The sequence below is a fragment of the Artibeus jamaicensis genome, unplaced genomic scaffold (assembly GCF_021234435.1).
Source record: "Artibeus jamaicensis isolate MK-2021 breed Jamaican fruit bat unplaced genomic scaffold, CSHL_Jam_final contig_548, whole genome shotgun sequence".
NCBI classification, from domain to species: Eukaryota; Metazoa; Chordata; class Mammalia; order Chiroptera; family Phyllostomidae; genus Artibeus; species Artibeus jamaicensis.
The window spans coordinates 19,337,951-19,357,249 of NW_026521883.1; the positions used below are offsets into that span (position 1 = coordinate 19,337,951).

At 38.4% G+C, this 19,299-nt stretch overlaps 1 protein-coding gene across 4 annotated transcripts in view; it reads left to right on the forward strand.

Annotated features, from left to right (window-relative positions):
* Positions 1–19,299, forward strand: part of MYO5A (myosin VA) — a 174,462-nt gene that overhangs the window by 70,012 nt on the left and 85,151 nt on the right. For all 4 annotated transcript variants that reach the window (XM_053670054.1, XM_053670055.1, XM_053670056.1 and 1 more), the window contains exons 5-9: positions 5,534–5,690; positions 10,154–10,297; positions 12,309–12,390; positions 15,316–15,423; positions 17,263–17,369. In XM_053670054.1, coding sequence (XP_053526029.1) covers positions 5,534–5,690; positions 10,154–10,297; positions 12,309–12,390; positions 15,316–15,423; positions 17,263–17,369 — 598 coding nt within the window. The remainder of the gene's footprint in view (positions 1–5,533; positions 5,691–10,153; positions 10,298–12,308; positions 12,391–15,315; positions 15,424–17,262; positions 17,370–19,299) is intronic.

A 19,299-nucleotide genomic window follows, 5' to 3' on the forward strand; every position in this document is an offset into this window, starting at 1 on the left:
GTCCCGGCACAGTCTGAGGCCTAGGGGACACAGCAGCAAATGAATTAGACAAAATAGTCACAGTTTTACCATCGTCAAGTGAGGCATGATAAACAGCAAAAGTAAAGATACACAGGCTGTCACATACTAATATGATATTGTGAAAAACAAAGTCAGAAAAGGAGGTGCAGAATGCCGGGTGGGCCGGAGGGTGTATGTTCTAGGCTCAGAGGGAGCCTCATCGTAAAGCTGCCTTTTCTGTTTTCTTAACTTAAAAAAAATTCAGACATTTTTTTTTTAGATTTTATTTATTTATCTTTGGAGAGGAAGGGAAGGAGAGGGGGAGAGAAATATCAATGTATGGTTTCCTCTCGTGAGTCCCCTGCTGGGAACTGGCCTGCAACCCAGGCATATGCCCCGACTGGGAATTGAACCGCAATCGTGTGGTTCGCAGGCTGGCGCTCAATCCACTGAGCTACACCAGCCAGGGAAAATTCAGACTTTCAAAAAGGTTGGACAATTGTATACTGCTAACCACCTGGGGCTCATATCCTATTTATGCAGACAGACTTGAAGTAATGCACGCTACCTGATAAGAGTTTTACATATGGTGTAAAGGTAGATTAACTTACATTAATTAATTGCTACCATGTTTGGATGGCCTACTATGTGCCAAGCATGGTGTCAAATGTTCCCGCTAATCTTCATGACATCGCAGGGAGCAGACAGATGAGGAAAGTAACTTGTTTTGGTTAGCATACTAATAAATAGTGTCTGGGAACTGAGATTTGAATCCAGCTCTGCGACTCCAAAGCCTTTCTTCTTTGGCATGTAGTTTTCTTACTTTCAGCTGGGTGGCCCTGCTCTAATACACCCATTCCCTCCCGTTAACACGGCATACTTCTATTTCTGCACCTTTCAGTTAGCCTAGAATATCCTTTTTGTGCTCCTTCATCTGCCTGATTTCTATTATTCTTCATGATTTCATTCAAACTTTATTTTTAGACCACCTCAGTTCCCAGTAAATGGTTCCTCTTCAGAATCTTTATTATATGAATTTGAGACTTGCTGAGTACATCTTCCTCATAGGGTTGCAGCAGGAATAAAATACAGTAAGTATAAGAGTTTGTAAAAGTTATAAGGAAATATAATTTACTACATCTGTTATGATCTTTATATTAATCTCAGAGGCTCTGTACTGATGGAATAAAAAAGTTAGATTGACAGGAAAGGATCTGATAGCCATGTGACAGGCTGCTTACCAGCAATGAAATGACCTCAGTGTGTATTTCTAGGAAACGCGTATTTTCACTTCCTGCACAGTCCGTGTCTCTGCCTCTCTAAGCACAGCTTTCGCCAGAGCCAGCACACTCTTTTATAGTAAATATTTACACTTTACAAATAATACTTAATACTGTCATTATGAGCTTATTGTCTGGTATAAACTTTTTATAAAATCTAAATCTTTTGGGGGGGATTGATCAAAAGCCGAAATCAGAGAGAGATAGCAGAGTAGCTTGATTTTGAGAAGAATAACATAGGAAAATTTAGCATCTCTCTAATAAGGGAGTATCAAGTGAGGCCACATCTGTAAGTCACCACAGTAAAAACACAGCTTTGAAGGAAAGCATTATGTTGCACTAAATGTTTTCTTTTTTTTTTTTTTTTTAAGATTTATTTATTTTCAGAGAGTGGGGAAGGGAGGGAGAAAGAGAGGGAGAGAAACATCAATGTGTGATTACCTCTCACGTGCCCCTCACTGGGGACCTGGCCTGCAACCCAGGCATGTGCCCTGACTGGGAATCAAACTGGTGACCCTTTGGTTCCCAGCCCACGCTCAGTCCACTGAGCTACACCTGCCAGGGCTGTTTCTTTTTTTAACGAGGGATCAAATAAAGGGAGAAATTACTAGGCTGAGTGCCTGCAAAAAGATAGAACTCTAGGTTTTGTTTCACAAACAGTGTTTGTTTATAAGCTAAAACTTAGGCCTAGGTGCTTGTGTACTTACCCAGGTAGGCCGCAGCCCTCAGTGGGTGGTTACCAGAGAGTAAATATCACCGTGGGTGGATGCACTGAATGGTGTTCTACATGAATCAGTTCATTACTTAGTTTCTTCATTTCTTCCAAAGGCCACATAGAACTGAAAAACATTTTAAAGACCTTTTTGTACTTACTTTATAAAGATTTCTGATTCCTGTTCTTAATTTAAAAGCAAGTCAATGGGTTATTTTAAATTTTTCTCTTTGTAGCTCTTTACTGATTTTGGCCATCTCTAATTCAGGGCTTCTCCAGAGAAGAAGTGTTGCCCATCTCATGTATTGTCATTCAGGATGGCCTGAGTATCACAGGCCAGCCCTGTTCTAGTTGTTCCAAGAGTTTGCCCTGGCTTACAGTGCAGGCTAATGACCAGTCCAATATCTAAAAACCAGTTGAAAAGTTAGTTTGACTTTTAGATCACAGTACTTCAGCTTTTGAGGGGACCTTAGGTGCCATTTAATCTTAAAGACAGGAAACTGGGGCCCAGAGAGGCCATGCTGTTGCTCAAAGCCTTGGAACTGGTAAAGGACAAGCTAGGACTGGAATCTGGGTTCAGAGAAGTTTGTATAATGGAAGAGTGGTACTCGTTTATATATGGAAATGTTCTACTAGGCTTGGGAAAAAAAGAATTCTCTCTGCCAAAAAGTCAGGAATAATAAAGATATAATAAAGTCCCTTAAAAACCTTTAAAAAACTGTTGGTTATATGAACACAAGATTGTAAATCAGGGAAAAGAAAATCTATTTGGCACATGCCTGACATCAGAACGTATGTGTGTGTGTGTGTGTGTGTGTGTGTGTGCATTTGTACAAATCCCTGATTTGTTTGAACAGTCCTTGATTTTGTTGCTTCTAATATTTTTCTTCCCCATGTTATAGGAAAGGACTCATGTGAATTTGTAGGTTTTTTAAAACTTGAAGTAAAGCTTTTCAAAGGTGGCAATACAGTTTAGGATGACAATTCCTATTCGTATTTCCTTTTCATCAGACGAGCGGCAACCTTCTTGGCTTATTTGCCATTGGAAATGCTGGGAGACTTTCACCAAGTTAGCTGTCGCACGGGGCGTAGTGACAGTACCGGATCATGCAAGAATTAGGGGAAAATTTTTCTAGTCCTATTGTAGAAGGTAATCTGAAGACTGCTGATACTGTTTCTTGATTAATGTGTTGAGAAATATAAATTCTGAGAACACTGTAGATGACTAAAAGGAAGGCCACTGGCACCACAAGAACTGTTTTGCTGCAGTGATTTATCTTGAAGTCAGAGGTAGGGGGACTATCCAGTACAGTCTAGAAAGTCAAATAAAAAGGAAATGAGATGATGAGAATGAAGGACAAGGTAGTTTCGTAAAACAGGATTACGTGCAAGCTTGTTCCGTAATAATTTGATGTCCCTTAGTGTGTCACCAAGGTCCTCCCGATTTTCCCCACAACGTGGGAGTCCAAGCGTCAGGAACGGGTGGCGACGTGGCCCTGGTGGTGTCTGAATGTGTTCAGTTAGGCCTGCACTGTACTTCTCCTGTATTTTTCCAGGTCTGTAAAATAAGGCAGTGACGCTCATTTTCTCAAAGAAAAAAGAAAGAACCTTTTCCTTAGAAAAGTGCTGTATCTCTACTTTGGACGTTTATTACCAATTACTATTGTTGATTCCTACCACTTTTGTATCTCTTAAGCCATCTGCCTCTCTCAATGACCACAACAACCTGTGTTCAGACTTTCACAATCTTTTCATCTCGACCCTTTGCCATCCATATTCCATATTGCTGCCAGAGTGATCTTACTAAAAGAGTTGTTATTTTCTGTTTAAAACCCCTGCAGTGGCACTCCGTGACCTTTAGTTAAACTTCAAAATTTTTAACCTCTCATGTAAAGCCTTTATGATTCAGTTCTTGCTAAGCTCTGCAATCTTATTTGTATTTAATTCGTGTTCCAGCCAAAGTGAACTATCTGCCTTTTTCTCACTTCCCATGAATCTGAGGTTTCATTTATGTTATCTCCTTTCCCTAGAATACTCCCTTCCCAACTGTCTCATCTCTTGCTTGCTTTCTCCTACTCCTTCTTTCTTGCTTGACCTTGCTTAAGTTTCAGCTCTGGGGAGCCTTCCCTGATCTCCTCTTGCTTCTCTTAATGTGTTATCACGGATATTATAATCTTGAAATGTAGTCTGTCTTTCCTACTGGATCATCAACCATGTGGGGATGCAGATCATGGTGTACGTAACTTGTATCTCTGGTGTTTAGCATAATGTTTGTCAAGTAGTAGGTGTTTAATAAATATTTGTTGGATAAATAAATCTCTTTTAAAAGATAAAAATATCATCTATAATGGAATAACCTGCCCTATCTTGTGTCCATATAAGATAGTTCCACCTAAAAACCTTTGAAAGTCATCTTGACTCTTTGTAAATTAAGGGCCCAAATGATACCAACTTTATGTACTTGCTCATTTATTTTGATGAATTAAAGCTGACGACTGCTTTTGTCTCAGGAAGTGGGGGTTTCCTACTTCTGTCCTAGAAGTAGGAAAATCGTAGCCAGAGCAGAGAGATTGTTTCCTAGGCCCAGTTGTTCCTGAGTTCCGTTTACTTATGATCAATACAGATTCACTGAACATTTGTGATTTGTCAGGCTTTGGACTAGGTGCTGGATATTAAAGGTAAAGATGACATTAGTCCTTATCCTCACAGAAACGACAGTCTTATTGAGCAAGTTCATCACTTAGAGTTTTTGAGTCATTGTGTGAATGAAGTAAAGATGTAACAGTGATAGTCTCTGAGTTCTGACATATATGAACAAATCAAGCATGAATGAAGCACTTTTCCTCTGATAGTGAGGATATTTTAGTAGAAGCTGGAGCTTGTGGGAGACTCTACTTTATGATATATTAACTAGTAAACAATTTATAATTTTAAAAAGATTTTATTTATTTTTAGAGAGAGGGGAAGAGAGGGCGAAAGAGAAGGAGAGAAACATCAATGTGTGGTTGCCTCTCACATACTTGCCCCTGCTGGGACCTGGCCCACAACCCAGGCATGTGCCCTGACTGGGAATCGAATGGGCGACCCTTTGGTTCATAGCACGCGCTCAATCTACGGAGCTACAGCAGCCAGGGCAGGGCTGTAATTATAATTCAATAGGATTTTTTTCTAAAGTCCTTTGCTATTTCTCTTCTGAGGCAGTTGACAACAGTATTATAATATACTAAAATGATTTTCTAGGGATAAAAAAATACGTCTAAGATATGTGTACACAAAAAATTCAGAGCCCCATGAGTACAGATTTATTCTTAGATGTGATGCTTTCTAATTTAATGCTTGATATTTTTTTTCTCCCTGTTTATTGTTAGTTTGAAAGTAGTTATTTTTATTAGGAAATATCATTCTTAATTTCTTTCCCACATTGTTGCATATATGAACCAGCAGAGACTCACCATGACTCATTGATGAAAACACGGAGGAAATAATGTTAATTACATTCAGAAGTGGGCAGCACTGTCAGTTACTCTTCTTTGTTTTACAGAGATGAACGAAATCAGTCCATCATTGTAAGTGGAGAGTCTGGGGCAGGAAAAACAGTCTCAGCTAAGTACGCCATGCGATACTTTGCAACTGTAAGTGGTTCTGCCAGTGAAGCCAATGTTGAAGAAAAGGTCTTGGCCTCCAACCCCATCATGGAGGTAAGACAGCAGCAGCCTTGCCTTCTTATTATATTCTTCTGTTAAGAAACATGTAAAAAAATTGCTTGATACAGCACATGTCAGAAAGTCTGGGATCTTTCATCCACTAAAAGTTGGAAAATACTTCTTCACAAGTCAGTAAGAGATGTAGGAAAAGTAGGTAGCTGTTCAAGAAGGTAGCTATTTTGCACAATGTTCAGCCTTAAAAAAATCTACTTTATTTCATAATCCTGCATTTTTAACCTAGCCTTGAATGGTTGCCTCTAAATAGCTGGCAAAGGTACTTCATTTCCTAAAGTTTCTTTCTCCTTGTCAGTTGACTTATTTCTGTTGCTCCTTGTTCTAGAAGTGTAAGTTACTAATTTCTCCTCGATCCTGGATTATTATTTAACCTCCTTCTAAAACACAGGATTTGCTACATTCAAGCATAAATGAGTTGTATTATTATTCCTTTGCCCACATTTCATTTTTCATATTTTGTCCAACCCGTTTAGCTGTATAATTTTAATTTTTTCCAGATATGAACTATAAACTTAAATCATGATCTTGTTAACATTTTTCTTCCTGTTTCTGTTAAGCACATCACATAATTTTAGGTTTGGAAAAGAGATCCAGTGACTATAAATTCTTGAAAGGTAGAATTATGAAAGGAGGTCCTTTTAAAAGTAGAATATATATATTGAGTAGAAATGTTTATGCCAAAGAAAACGGACCTATTTATGTGAGAATTTGAGTATTTTAGGATGTGTAACCAGAGAATTATTTGTCTAATATGATTCTAGGAGAGGTACATTTCTGTAAGTCTCATTAGATGGAGAAAAGTAAGTCTTATTACATGGAGAGACGTTAGTTTGCAGAAATAAACCTTTCTTATTAAAACTCAAATCGGCATTTTTGATTCCTGTTTTTTCCTTTGTCAAGCCTTATTTGTCACCCAAACACAGATGGAGTTTAAAACTGGCCTGGTGCACCTGTGGTACAAGTGGTTTTTGCAGTACTCAGTCCAGAGGTAATTGTGCCTGGTTTGCAGTGCTGTGTGTGACACTCGGAACGGAATGCCATGGCCCCTGGCCTCCAGGCCTCCTCCTGGAGCAGCAGGACTTTTATTCTTGGGGCTGAGAGGACCGGATACACTGGGGAAGTTAAGAGGCCTCCTGGGGTGGGTGCATAGTGGAAAGAGAACTGGAAAAGTTTTTTCTGAAATAGCCTGGACAGGAGGAAACAGATGTTTATGCCAAAAGACCATAGTAAAGATTTTAAGCAACTATGAAGATTTTGAATAATTAAATCTATATTAGTGGATGCCATAGTATTAATATTGGGGGAATTCAGTCTATAGAGCCAGTTTTAGGATTTGGCTTAGGAAACAACAGGGCTTTGCTTCCATTATTTTGACTGTTTTGGTCATGACAATGAATTCTTGATATTTGACAATAGTTTAGACTGTTCTCAGTCCCTAATGTTAGATTGCCAGATCCTTCGTTGTGATGGAATCAGGGAATCCCATCTTTTATAGGCCTGGATCGTATAATAATATAAGTCTGGAATGCACCTCCTAGAACATGTCAAGTTGAATGAAATATTTTATTACCTTGCTATATTATATTAGTGGGAGTGACATTTATAATTCAGAAGGACCACAGATGCTACTTTTTAATATGCTGTTACAAGGAGTATACTCTGTTTGCTAGAATGAACGAAAAAGATAAGTGCATCAGTTATGCTTAGCTACTTCCTTCTAGAATACTGTTTAGTTTCTCTACAAGAATTTAAAGTAAGAAAACTTGGTAAAGAGAGAACTAATTTTCAACAATTCCAGTGAAGTCATCCCAATTTGAAAGATTAAAATGGAACATGGGGCTGAAGAATGATGGCAAAGAGTTTACAGTTATTAAAAAAAAACACAGGCAAATTATTGAATATGTGGCCCAGAAAATGTGTAGCTTTAAACCTACCTCAAGATTATGTCTCTGTATCTCTACTGTGATGTCAAGAAAGGCGAGTCTGGGACTCCATTGACCCGCTGAAACTCCTCATTGGACAATGAGCATTATTCATGGTTAACATCAAAGCCCAGTGCCTAATGGGATTTGCACATTCTCCTTTAAAAAGCAAGCTTCTCATCCTCAGTATGGGTCCTTTTGCAAAATGTAAATGATGTAAAAGGAAGTGATTCTTTTGTGTCTATTTTGTCACGTTTTCTTTTTTTCCTTTTCTCCTGGAAATTTTGGTCCTACGATGGTGACAGGGAATGTTCTTGGGGCACACTGGGTCTTTCTTAATTGTTCTTTTTCATCTTCAGCAACTGTAGTTGAAGATCTTTGTCTCCATTTAGTAAAGAAGAGTAAATCACTCAACATTTTACCAAAATCAATAGTAAAATGAAGAGCACAAATCTTCTCTTTTCCTTTAGCAATTTTTTGCTGATTGAAAGAAAATAGCATTAAGGGAGGGTGTTGTAAATATAATACTCATAAGGTGGAGGGAATAATTAAGGAGAGTGGACAAAAGGTACTGTTTATATATAGAACCTCCTTTTGATATCAGGTTCAAGGCTTAGAATCATATCATTTCATTTTTGTAAAGGACTGTAGAGCTCATCTATCCTAATCAAATTATACTTGGAGACACTAAAGTTCCACAAAGGATTAGATGATGGAAATTGGTAGTGGGGACTGGTCTGATACCCAGATCTTGAGACTTCTATTTCATTCGCTGCTTCTGCCACTCTTTTCTCTATGTATAAATACCTTTTACTCAAAGACAGAAGGGTGTGGTTCAACCCTTGCCTACTCACTGTCTCTTCCCACTGAGTATAGTATTGTTTGGACAGGCTGGCCACTCTAGCTCCCACTCTGAGTAGAGGGGAGAGAGCTACCATATGGAAGGCACGTAAGTCAGGGAAAGAGGGGAAGCTGAGGCTCACCTTTTGCTACGCTGCTTCGATGCTGGCAGGACAGTCCTCCAGACAGAGCCTGGCAAGCAGTCAGGAACCGCTGCTTCTGCAGCCAGTGCTACTGCATGGAACCCTTCATCTGCTCTGACAGAATCTATGGTGTTGAAAGAAAATTCTGCATTTATCATTAACTTCTTTTTCTAAATAAAATAAAAATAATGAGACTACATGGAGACTTTCTGCTATGCTTTTTGAAATATCAAGAAGCAGAATATCTGAGTAAATATCTGTATTGTTAAATTGTTAGGCTATATTAGATTGCTCTGTTATTTTGCTGGGAAGATAGCTTTCAGTCACTTTCTATTAAAAATGATAATCTGAAATATAGCAGTATTCTTATTGCCAGAAAGAATAGAGCAATACCTGCCCTGTATTTCAGAGAGTGAAAAAAACTTTTTTTATGAAGCAGAGAATCTAATATGTTGACTTTTGTGGCTATGTTATTGTTTTCCTATTAAATATTTAATATCAGTATTATATGAACACTTGCCTTTCTAACTATACCATGTTTTTTCCTTTTTCTTGAGAGAAAAATGTATAGAAGGATGTTACCCATATCAGAAAGCAATATGTGTGCCCTTTTAATTTTTTAATTATATTTTTTAATTTTTTAAAGTTACATTCTCTGCATTCTATAGCCAATGTTTTACAAGTTAGCTACAACTATCAAAATCCAAAGCCAGCTTTGGCTGGTGTGGCTCACTGGATTGAATGCTGGCTTGCGAACCAAAGGGATACCAGTTCGATTCCCAGGCAGGGCACATGCCTGGGTTTTGGGCCAAGTCCCCAGTAGGGGGCACACGATTGGCAACCGCACATTGATGTTTCTCTCCCTCTCTTTCCCCTCTTTAGAAAAAACTAAATAAAATCTTTTTTAAAAAAGTTTTTTAAAAATCCAAAGCCAAACTTCGCTGTCTCTGGCTTCTGAAAATGGGTTTGAATTGAGAGTGAGAAATGACTAATTCTCAAATTAGCAGTCCATCCAGACCTTTGTTGTCCCAGGATGAGATGATAGAAACTTCCAGCTAAAGAGATTCTGGACACTAGAGCAACATTTTCAGGAAAATATTAACTTGGCTTAGCCAGCTTATTTACATAAAGCAGACTAAGTTTTTCAAGAAATCCAAACCCTGATGTTTAACTGAGAGGGTCTGCGCCTTGGTCGCCCCCAGTGCCATCCATTCTGTTCTCTGCCGGCGTGAACGCGTGTGTTCAGGTACCTCACGTGGTGTGTGCAGGCCTCCCAGCTGCCGGTTCAGGTTACTGTCGATGAAAGTAATTTCTGTGAGAATAACAAAGCATATACTAACAATTAGTAAGTATCTATCTGTGTGGTTGTGCAGTGAGCAAAACACACACTGCCGCCTGGAGAGGCAGTGTTGGTTCTGGTCTTAAAATAGTCAAGTTAGAAAAGGTTGTGTTCTATTCTGTCCTTCCCTGAACTGACTTTGTAAATGTGCGTCATGAATTGCACTTCTAAGATCTTATTTTTCCCCTTGCTTCTTAGTCCATTGGAAATGCTAAGACAACCAGGAATGATAATAGCAGCCGTTTTGGGAAGTATATTGAGATTGGTTTTGATAAAAGATATCGAATCATCGGTGCCAATATGAGAACTTACCTTTTAGAGAAATCCCGAGTGGTGTTCCAGGTAAGCTGGGCATGTAGACATACATACTTGTGTTAGGTTGCCATATAATTCCAGAGTTCATGCTTGCTGGTTTGCATTTTATTTCCAGATATGCTTGAGTATATTATGACAGTATTACTACAGACCACACTTGGACTGGAATGTGGGGAATGATGCCTGTCAGAAGCGGGGGAATACCCATTAGACTAATGGTCTTTGAGGCTGGACACTGGTTTAGGTTTAATAGTTTTTACTTTTTCCTGCAGATGCTTGTGTATTTCAATTGATAGGAACGACATTGGTTTATACCTTCAATCAGTGACAGCTTGAACTCAGTTCAAGAAAAAAAAAATTACCCTTGTTCTCTTTCCTGAGTTACACAACTCAGTGTGAATTGTCAAAGAACACATTCAAGTCTACATGCCATGCAGAATATCATTCACATATTTACTCATGGTCCTTTTTTATCTCTGAGTGGGAAACACTATAGATTTACAGCATTGGCAGGCATACATTTAATATTTATAGGCATACTGAGGAAATGTGTTCTTATCATTGGAAAACTCCCAGTCTAGGGCTCTGGCCCACTGCATGCTGTGAGATCAGGGTTTCTGTAGCCTCTTGACTGGATGCCCAAGGCACTGAAGCTCAGATTCCCCTGGCACTGCCGTGTAGCAGCATCTACAGTTTCCATTGCACAAGTCTGTTGAGGTTATGAAAGTGTCTGGGACGTACTGAGAGTCACAAGTTTCAGCAGTGTCTACAGTTTCCACTGCACAAGCCTGTTACGCTTTTGAAAGTGTCTGGGACATACTCAGAATGATGAATTTCGGCAGCCTGCAGCTACCCTGGCTTTGACTTTGAGGATGTGCCTAATTTGTGGCCACATAAGTATAATACTTGACTTTTATATAATAAAGCAATAGTCACTCTCCTCCATTGTTTTAATATGTGGGTTCACACAGAGCAATGTTAATACATACACATGTATATTTGTATAGATTTTGTTCTTTAAAATGTTTGGTAGCCAAAAGAAAGAATGGAGGAAATATGTAGATCTAGGAAAAGATTGGGTTTAAGTAGTACAGATTTGATTGATAGGTAAACAATTAAAGGTTAAGTGGATATGGTGACCAGAGGCCAGTAATAGTGCTTAAGACAAACCATTAAGGCCTAATGCAATGTTATCTGGAGATATTAAAGAAATTCTAGTTGTTCCCAATCCCCAGTGCTAAATAATATTGAGGAAATTTGGTATGTCAAAACGAGTCATCCAGACCATAATTTATACTGTCCTTCACGTATGAAGGACCAAAGCATTTCTGTAGATCCACCTGCTTTTCTAGTTGTCTATGAGCCAAATTACCTGATCTTTTGCCTAATCATGCTTATGATCATTTGGTATATTGTTAATTCGTTTCATATCTTCTGTCCTGTAATAGATTTTCTTTAGCAGACACCAGGCCCCGTGAAAATGAAACCTGACCTTGGCTTTACTTGCACTATTCTTTAGTCTGCTGAATACACTGGAGAATTCAGGGATATGATATTAGGGTATAAGAATTCAATTTTGCATGAATATTATTACAGTATTATTACAAATGTTAAACAACCACAGTAGATGGTCCAGTCTAAATTATGGAAAAAATAGGATATTCTTTTTCATTAAAGGTGTTAGGAAGACTGTGTATCTAAGAGGCACTATGAGAAATATTGAGTATTAAAAAATGGTTTTAGCTTTCTTCAGAGGCAATGGTCTCTTATAATGATGCCACGTATAAAGCTGTTCAGGGGTTCAGAAAGCATCACTGTCAAATGTTTTGTGGTGAATGTGACCAGCAGATGCCCACTCACCCACTTGTACCTGGCTAGTGAATCACGAGATTCAGTAATCATAAATACATGTTAGGAAATTTGGGAAAGGACAGTTTATTGCACTGACATAATTAAGTATTAAAACTTTATTTTATGATTGAATTTTCTTAGTTTTAGGTTAGAATGCTGTAATTGAAAACTCTTATTTATTTTAAAGGCAGAAGAGGAAAGAAACTATCATATCTTTTATCAACTTTGTGCCTCAGCAAAGTTACCTGAATTTAAGATGCTGCGATTAGGTATGAATATGGCATTAGATTTCTTGTACTACAGTATTGTTTTCTGTTAATTTATGATAATTATGAGTTTATAAGCTTACTTGTTAAAAAGGAGATATATTATACTGAAATGTTTACTGGTGACATAAGAGGTCTACAGTTGGCTTCAATATAATCCAAGGGATAGGGAAGAAGAAGTAGCTCCCTAATTGAAACAAGATTGGTCTTGAGACTTTGGTCAGGATGGAGGTGTAGGTAAACAACCCTCATCTTCTCAAACAACTACAAAAAGTACAACTAGATTACAAAACAAATACCACCCAGAATAGTCAGAAAATTGAGCCGTATAGAAGTCCGACAAGCAAGGACTTAAAGAAGCCACATTCATTCAGATGGGTAGGAGTTGTGGAGGGCCGGTGATGGGCAGAGAGGTGGTGATAGGCAGAGAGGTTTGGAGAGCTGGAGAGGTGCAGAGAAGCAGGCGGAGTGGCACAGAGAGGAGCAGGGACAAAAATGGGTGGTCCCCCATCCATGTGTGGTAGATAAAAATTGGGAAGGACACCTCGAGAGCGAGGGATCCCAGCCGCAGACCAGACCATGCAGCCCAGGGTTCCAGTGCCAGGAGGTAAGTTTCTACAACTTCCGGCTTTAAAAACCAGTGAAGGTTGGGGCAGCAGAAGAAACTGAAGGGTTCTTAGGAGATTCCTTTTAAAGGGCCTGCAGCAGATTTAGGACTTCACTCAGCACCAGGGTAACAGCTGGAAGGGCACCAGTGGCATACGGGGAGAAATGGAAATATCTGGCATCAGGATGGGTGCCAGGGACAGCTTCTGGACAAAACACCAGAGGCCAGGCAGCAGCATTGCCCCCTGTCGAAGCCCTCCCCCACACAAAACCACAGAGTAGTAACAGAGGTTGCCCTGCCCGGGCGATTACCTAAGGCTATACCCGATACAACTTATGGGTGTGCTTTTCTACAGTGGGCCACACTACTGAGACAGAGAGTCAAAGCAGCTCTACCTAACACACAGAAACAAACACAGGGAGGCTGCCAAAATAAGGAGACAAAGAAACACGGCTCAAATGAAAGAACAGAACAAAACCCCAGATGAAGAACTAAATGAAATGGAAATAAGCAACCTATCAGATGCAGACTTCAAAACATTGGTTATCAGGATGCTTAGGGAACTCACCGGGTACTTCAACAGCATAAAAAAGGCCCAGGCAGAAATGAATATGAATATTAAGTGAAATAAAGAAAAATCTACAGGGAACCAATAGTGGAGGGGATGAAGCAAAGAAGTCAATGGTTCAGAACGTAAGGAAGAAAAAAAGCATTCAATTATAACAGCAGGAAGAAGAAAGAATTTTAAAATACCAGGATAGGCTAAGGAGCCTTTGGGACATCTTCAAACGTACTAACGTCCAAATCAAAGGGGTGCCAGAAGGAAAAGAGGAAGAACAAGAAATTGAAAACTTATTTGAAAAAAGAATAAAAGGAAACTTCCCTAATTTGGTGGAGGAAATAGACATATAAGTCCAAGAAATACGAGAGTCAGTCCCAAACAAGATGAACCCAAAGAGGACCACACCAAGACACATCATAATTAAAATGCCAAAGGTTAAAGATAAAAAGAGAATCTTAAAAGCAGAAAGAAAAGAAAGTTACCTATGTAGGAGTTCCCATAAGACTATCAGCTGATTTCTCAAAAGAGACTTTACAGGCAACAAGGGGCCAGAAAGAAGTATTCCAAGTCATGAAAGGCAAAGACCTACGGGGACCAGAGGGGAGAGGGGAGGGAATTTCAGGGGAAAGAAGGGTTTACAGGAACAAGTATAAAGGACACATGGACAAAAACTAAGGGGGGTGTGAATGGGAAGGAGGTAGGGAGCACTGTGGGGGTGAGCTGGGATGGGAGTAAAATACAGAAAACTGTACTTGAACAACAATTAAAATTAAAAAAAAAGATTACTCTATCCAGCAAAGCTATCATTTAGAATTGAAGGGCAGATAAAGTGCTTCCCAGACAAGGTAAAACTAAAAGAGTTCATCATCACCAAGCAATTATTATAGGACATGTTAAAGGGAATTATATAAGAAAAAATATCAAAACCGTGAACATTAAAATGGCAATAACTTCACAACTATCAACAATAGAATCTAAAAAACAAACTAAGTAAACAAGCAGAACAGAAACAAAATTACAGATATGAAGATCATTGGTAGTGTTATCATTTGGGAGGGGGAATGGAGGAAAAGGTACAGGGATTAAGAAATACAAATTGGTAGGTACAAAATAGACAAGGGATGTTAAGAACAGTATAGGAAAAGGAACAGGCAAAGAACTTAATATGCATGGTCCATAGACATGAACTAAGGGGTGGGAGATTGCTGGAGGCAATGGGGAAACTGGGTGGAAGGGGGCACAGGGGGAAAAATTGGAATAACTGTAATAGTATAATCAATAAAATATATTTTAAAAAATAAAAAAAAGAAAAGAAAATGAAGCTACCTTAAAAAAAAGATTGATCTTGAGTTGATACTCGTTTAAGATGAATGATGAGTACTTAGGTGCTCATTATGTTAGTCTATTTACTTTTGTATATGTTTGAAATTTGCCTTGATTAAAAGAAAAAAATGTAAAAGGAATTTATGTAATGGAGGCCTGTGAGATTTCTAATGAAGGGAGTAAGGTATTTGAAGCACATTGATTGGAATAAAAACATTTTAGGAAAGGACCATTCATTTCATCAATTAAGATAAATCAACTATAAACATTTCACTTTATTACTTAATTTTGAGTTTTATATTAAAATATAACTGAAAACACAGGCAGTAGAACTCCTGACTCTATACACTCAATTGCACTGTCATTGCTCCTGATTGAGAGGAGACAAAAGAATAGAAGTCTTTTTCATAAACTGCTAATCTTTTCTTCTTTGCAGGAAATGCAAATCACTTCCATTACACGAAGCAAGGCGGCAGTCCTGTGATCGAAGGAGTCGACGATGCCAAGGAGATGGCACATACCAGGCAGGCCTGCTCTTTGCTGGGTAATGTGACTTTATCTTGAGCTCTTTTAAGAAATAGCTTTTTGACTCAAGCAATTTTTGTTTGGAATATTGAGTTAGCTTCATATTAAATGGTGAGTATTGTTGAGAGGTTTAACACTCCTTATAAAATATATCTGACAGCAAATGGACACAAGGTTTCTTTTTGGGTTTATGGGAACTGTTCTAAAATTAGATTGTGGTGATGGTTGCACAGCTTTGTAAATTTACCAAGAATCATTGAATCACATACTTAGAACAGGTAAGTTTTAAGGTGTGCAAATTGTCCCTCAGTAAAGCTATTTAAACACACATTCAGGGCATCAAGGGAGTTTAGGACTAACTAACTGCTTAAGTTTTTTACAAAATCTAAAACCTAGAGATAAATAAAACAGGTTCCTTCACAAACTCACACTTCGCAGGGTTTTTGTTTTTGTTTTTGTTTTCTTTGTGTGCCTGGGAAATGTGTCTGAGCAGCTGGGTGACAAAACCATGTAGTACATGCAGTTTATACTGTCTTTGACATGGTTCAGAGGCCGCTGCCTTGTTCCTAATATTTAAAAAATATCAGGTCTAGATGTAAATAAATTAATCTGTAGAACTGTGGAGTATGATTTCAGTGATTTTCTAAAAACCTCAGATTATGAGTAAATCTAAAATGATATATTGGTAATTTGAGGGGAGCCCTCAAGTGAACTTAATTTTAAAACGTCGTTAACCCGACCACAGCCTAGGACCACTGTAGTGTCTGTAAAAGCTCAGAATCTCAGACCCTACCCCAGGCCTCCTGAGTCAGTCCCTTCGTTTAGAATGGAAGGACGGATAAAGTGCTTCTCAGATAAGGTCAAGTTCAAGGAGTTTATCATCACCAAGCCTTTATTATGTGAAATGTTAAAGGGACTTTAACAGATTTGAACAGGAACCACTGGTGATTCATATGCATATTGAATTTTGAAAAACACTGCTTCATCTAGGCATAAATCTGTTTGTAAATAAAAAATTAGAAATTTGAAAAAGCCATAATGCAGGAGATGGGGAAAGCATTCATTATATGATCAACACTCAGTCACCCTGGGTATGATTATATATTTGGAAATAATTTTACCATTTTTACTTGCATATACTTATATCTAATATTCTGGAAATTCTTACCTTATTGAAAAATGAGGCCAGATCTGACCAAAAGCCAAGAGCTATGCAGTTTTCTTATCTTCCCTTAGCTTCAGGTCCTGCTCGAATCCTGCCTTTGGACACTCACTCATCAGGGTGGAGTACAACACCAGCCTGAGCACTTCTAATTTAGGGGCCTCTTTGACTTATACTTGGTCTACAGTTAAAAGAAGCAATTAAATACTCTGATTTAAAACACCCTTAGTGGGCTACAACTTGCATTTGGAGTAGGGATAGATAGAAAAGGTAGTAATGTTAGTAAAATACTTAAATCTGGTGTGTGACAATGATGACATAATTTGTTTACTATTGACCATACCACATAGTGTGTAATACACTATGTGAATTTTTTCATTTAATGTTCATAAACACCCTTTGAGATAGTCACAATTATTCCCATATTTCAAATGAGGAAACAGAAGCATAGCAGGATGAGTTTACCTGCCCAGGTGAGACAGCAGGTCAGGAGCAAAGCCAGGCCTTGAGCCCATATTTGTCTCGCCTCACACGTCATGCTCTCAGCCATGGCAGCAATATTGTTAACTGACACATTATAATGTGCACAACATCTGGTGATATTTAAGAGTTAAAAATAGGCTTAAAATTGTCTGCTATAATTGTTTAGCTCCCGCTTTAAAATGAATCACATGTCCATTTACTCTGTTGTTTCAGGAATTAGTGAATCTTATCAGATGGGAATTTTCCGAATACTTGCTGGCATTCTCCACTTAGGCAACGTTGGATTTACGTCTCGAGATTCAGACAGCTGCACAATACCTGTAAGCTCGGAACAAGCTTACCATGATGGTAGTAGAGTTGTGTTTCAGAGTTGTTGATTCTTTATGGAAGAAATATATTTGAAGTCTCTCTATTACCATTGTCAGATGTAAAATCTTGAGTTGAAAATAAAGAAATGTGGATTCTAATCCCTGGTACACAGTGATTGTGTGTGTGTGTGTGTGTGTGTGTGTGTGTGTGTGTGTGTGTGAGAGAGAGAGAGAGAGAGAGAGAGACAGGGTAGGAGACTCAGACTTGGAGACATGTCTGATCCATATGAACAGAGGTGAGAAACATGTGAACGTTGGATTGGTAAGTCTAGAGAGAAGGGTTTATTTGGCACAAGTGCCAAGGATTGATAACTTCTTGTCTTTAGCTCTGGAAATATATGGTTTAAAAGCTATTGAAGAAACTGGGAGCAGTGGTTACTCCTGGGAAGAGGGAATAGAGGGCTGTGAGATGGGTTGTCTTCACTATGATTTATAATCTCTTCCACATATAGTGATAACAGCACACTGAGATTTAAAACCCAACTGCATATGTGGAAACATTTGTTTCAACTATGACAAACCTGACAGTCCAAATTGTCCTCGTTGGACATTTGTCATTTGCAGTATTTGCTGATCACTACCATCAAAGATAACATACACACACACACATACACACATACACATTCATACATACATAAGGGGGGACCCAGGAAATCAGGAATTTATTTATAAAAAATTGCGTATTAATTCTTACATGTTTAAACTTCTGTCACCTTCAAAGTACCCTTTATTTGATGCAGTACACATATTGAGACATTTTCCCACTGCTCAAATCAGTTTTTAAACTCAATTTTGATGACTTGTAGTGCTTTTGCCATTTTTTTTGTCTCACCTTTTCCACATCAGCAAAACATTTCCCTTTGAGGGCTTCTTTCATCTAGAGAAACAAAAAAAGTCACGCAGGGCGAAATTGATTGGGTGAATAGGGAGGGTGGGACACGGGGGTCAGGCCATTTTTTGGTCAAAAAAAACACTCAGTGCTGTATGGGCAGGTGTGCTGGTAAATCAAGAAATGGGCAAATGCATTGAAAGAGTGTTCAAAAAAATTCACTGAAGCCAAATGCAGCCTCTCACAACAACACCAGCTGATACATGATACAGATGGGTTCCTAGAACATCCACCTAGTAGGGGAAGCCTGTACTACAGGGGGCCCACCCTCTGGAAGATGATTATGGTGTTTTGGGGGTCCCCTCGTATTTATTTATTTGTTTGTTTATTTATTTATTTATTACGTATCTTTTAACTTTATTAAAATAGAGGAAGTTTTAATATAATTAATTTTATTTCCAACCTGTTTCTTCAAAGATTGTAATTGAAGGCAATCTTTTTTTTTTATTGAGTTGAGAGAAAGATTGATTTGTTGTTTCACTTATTTATGCATTCCTTGGTTGATTCTTTTATGTGTCCTGACTGGGGATTGAACCCACAACCTTGGTCTATCAGGATGATGCTCTAACCAGCTGAGCTACATGCACAGGGCTAGAAGACAGTATTGAGGTTTACATTTCACTCTTCAGATACCTGGGTTGATTTTAGCAAACTTACATGTAGATTAACTTGTGTGACTTAAATTTAGATAAATTCAACTTTTGTTTTGAAATATATGTTTTAGTATCTTTGCCTGGGTTCAAGCCCAACTCTACTATTTATTCATTCTGTGTTTTGAGTAAGTAGTTTTGCTTCTTACCTCAGTTTATAGTCTCTTACATTTTACAGATGAGGAACAACAGTTTTGGACTAGGTGCTCTGGCTGACCTTCATGCTGAATAAATTATTTTTTAAATATTTAAAAAATAAATACATAAGAACCACTCAGAGGCTAAAAACTAGGTGACAATAGAACTCAGAGAACAAAGCGTAACCCTGAAGCTAGGGCTCACC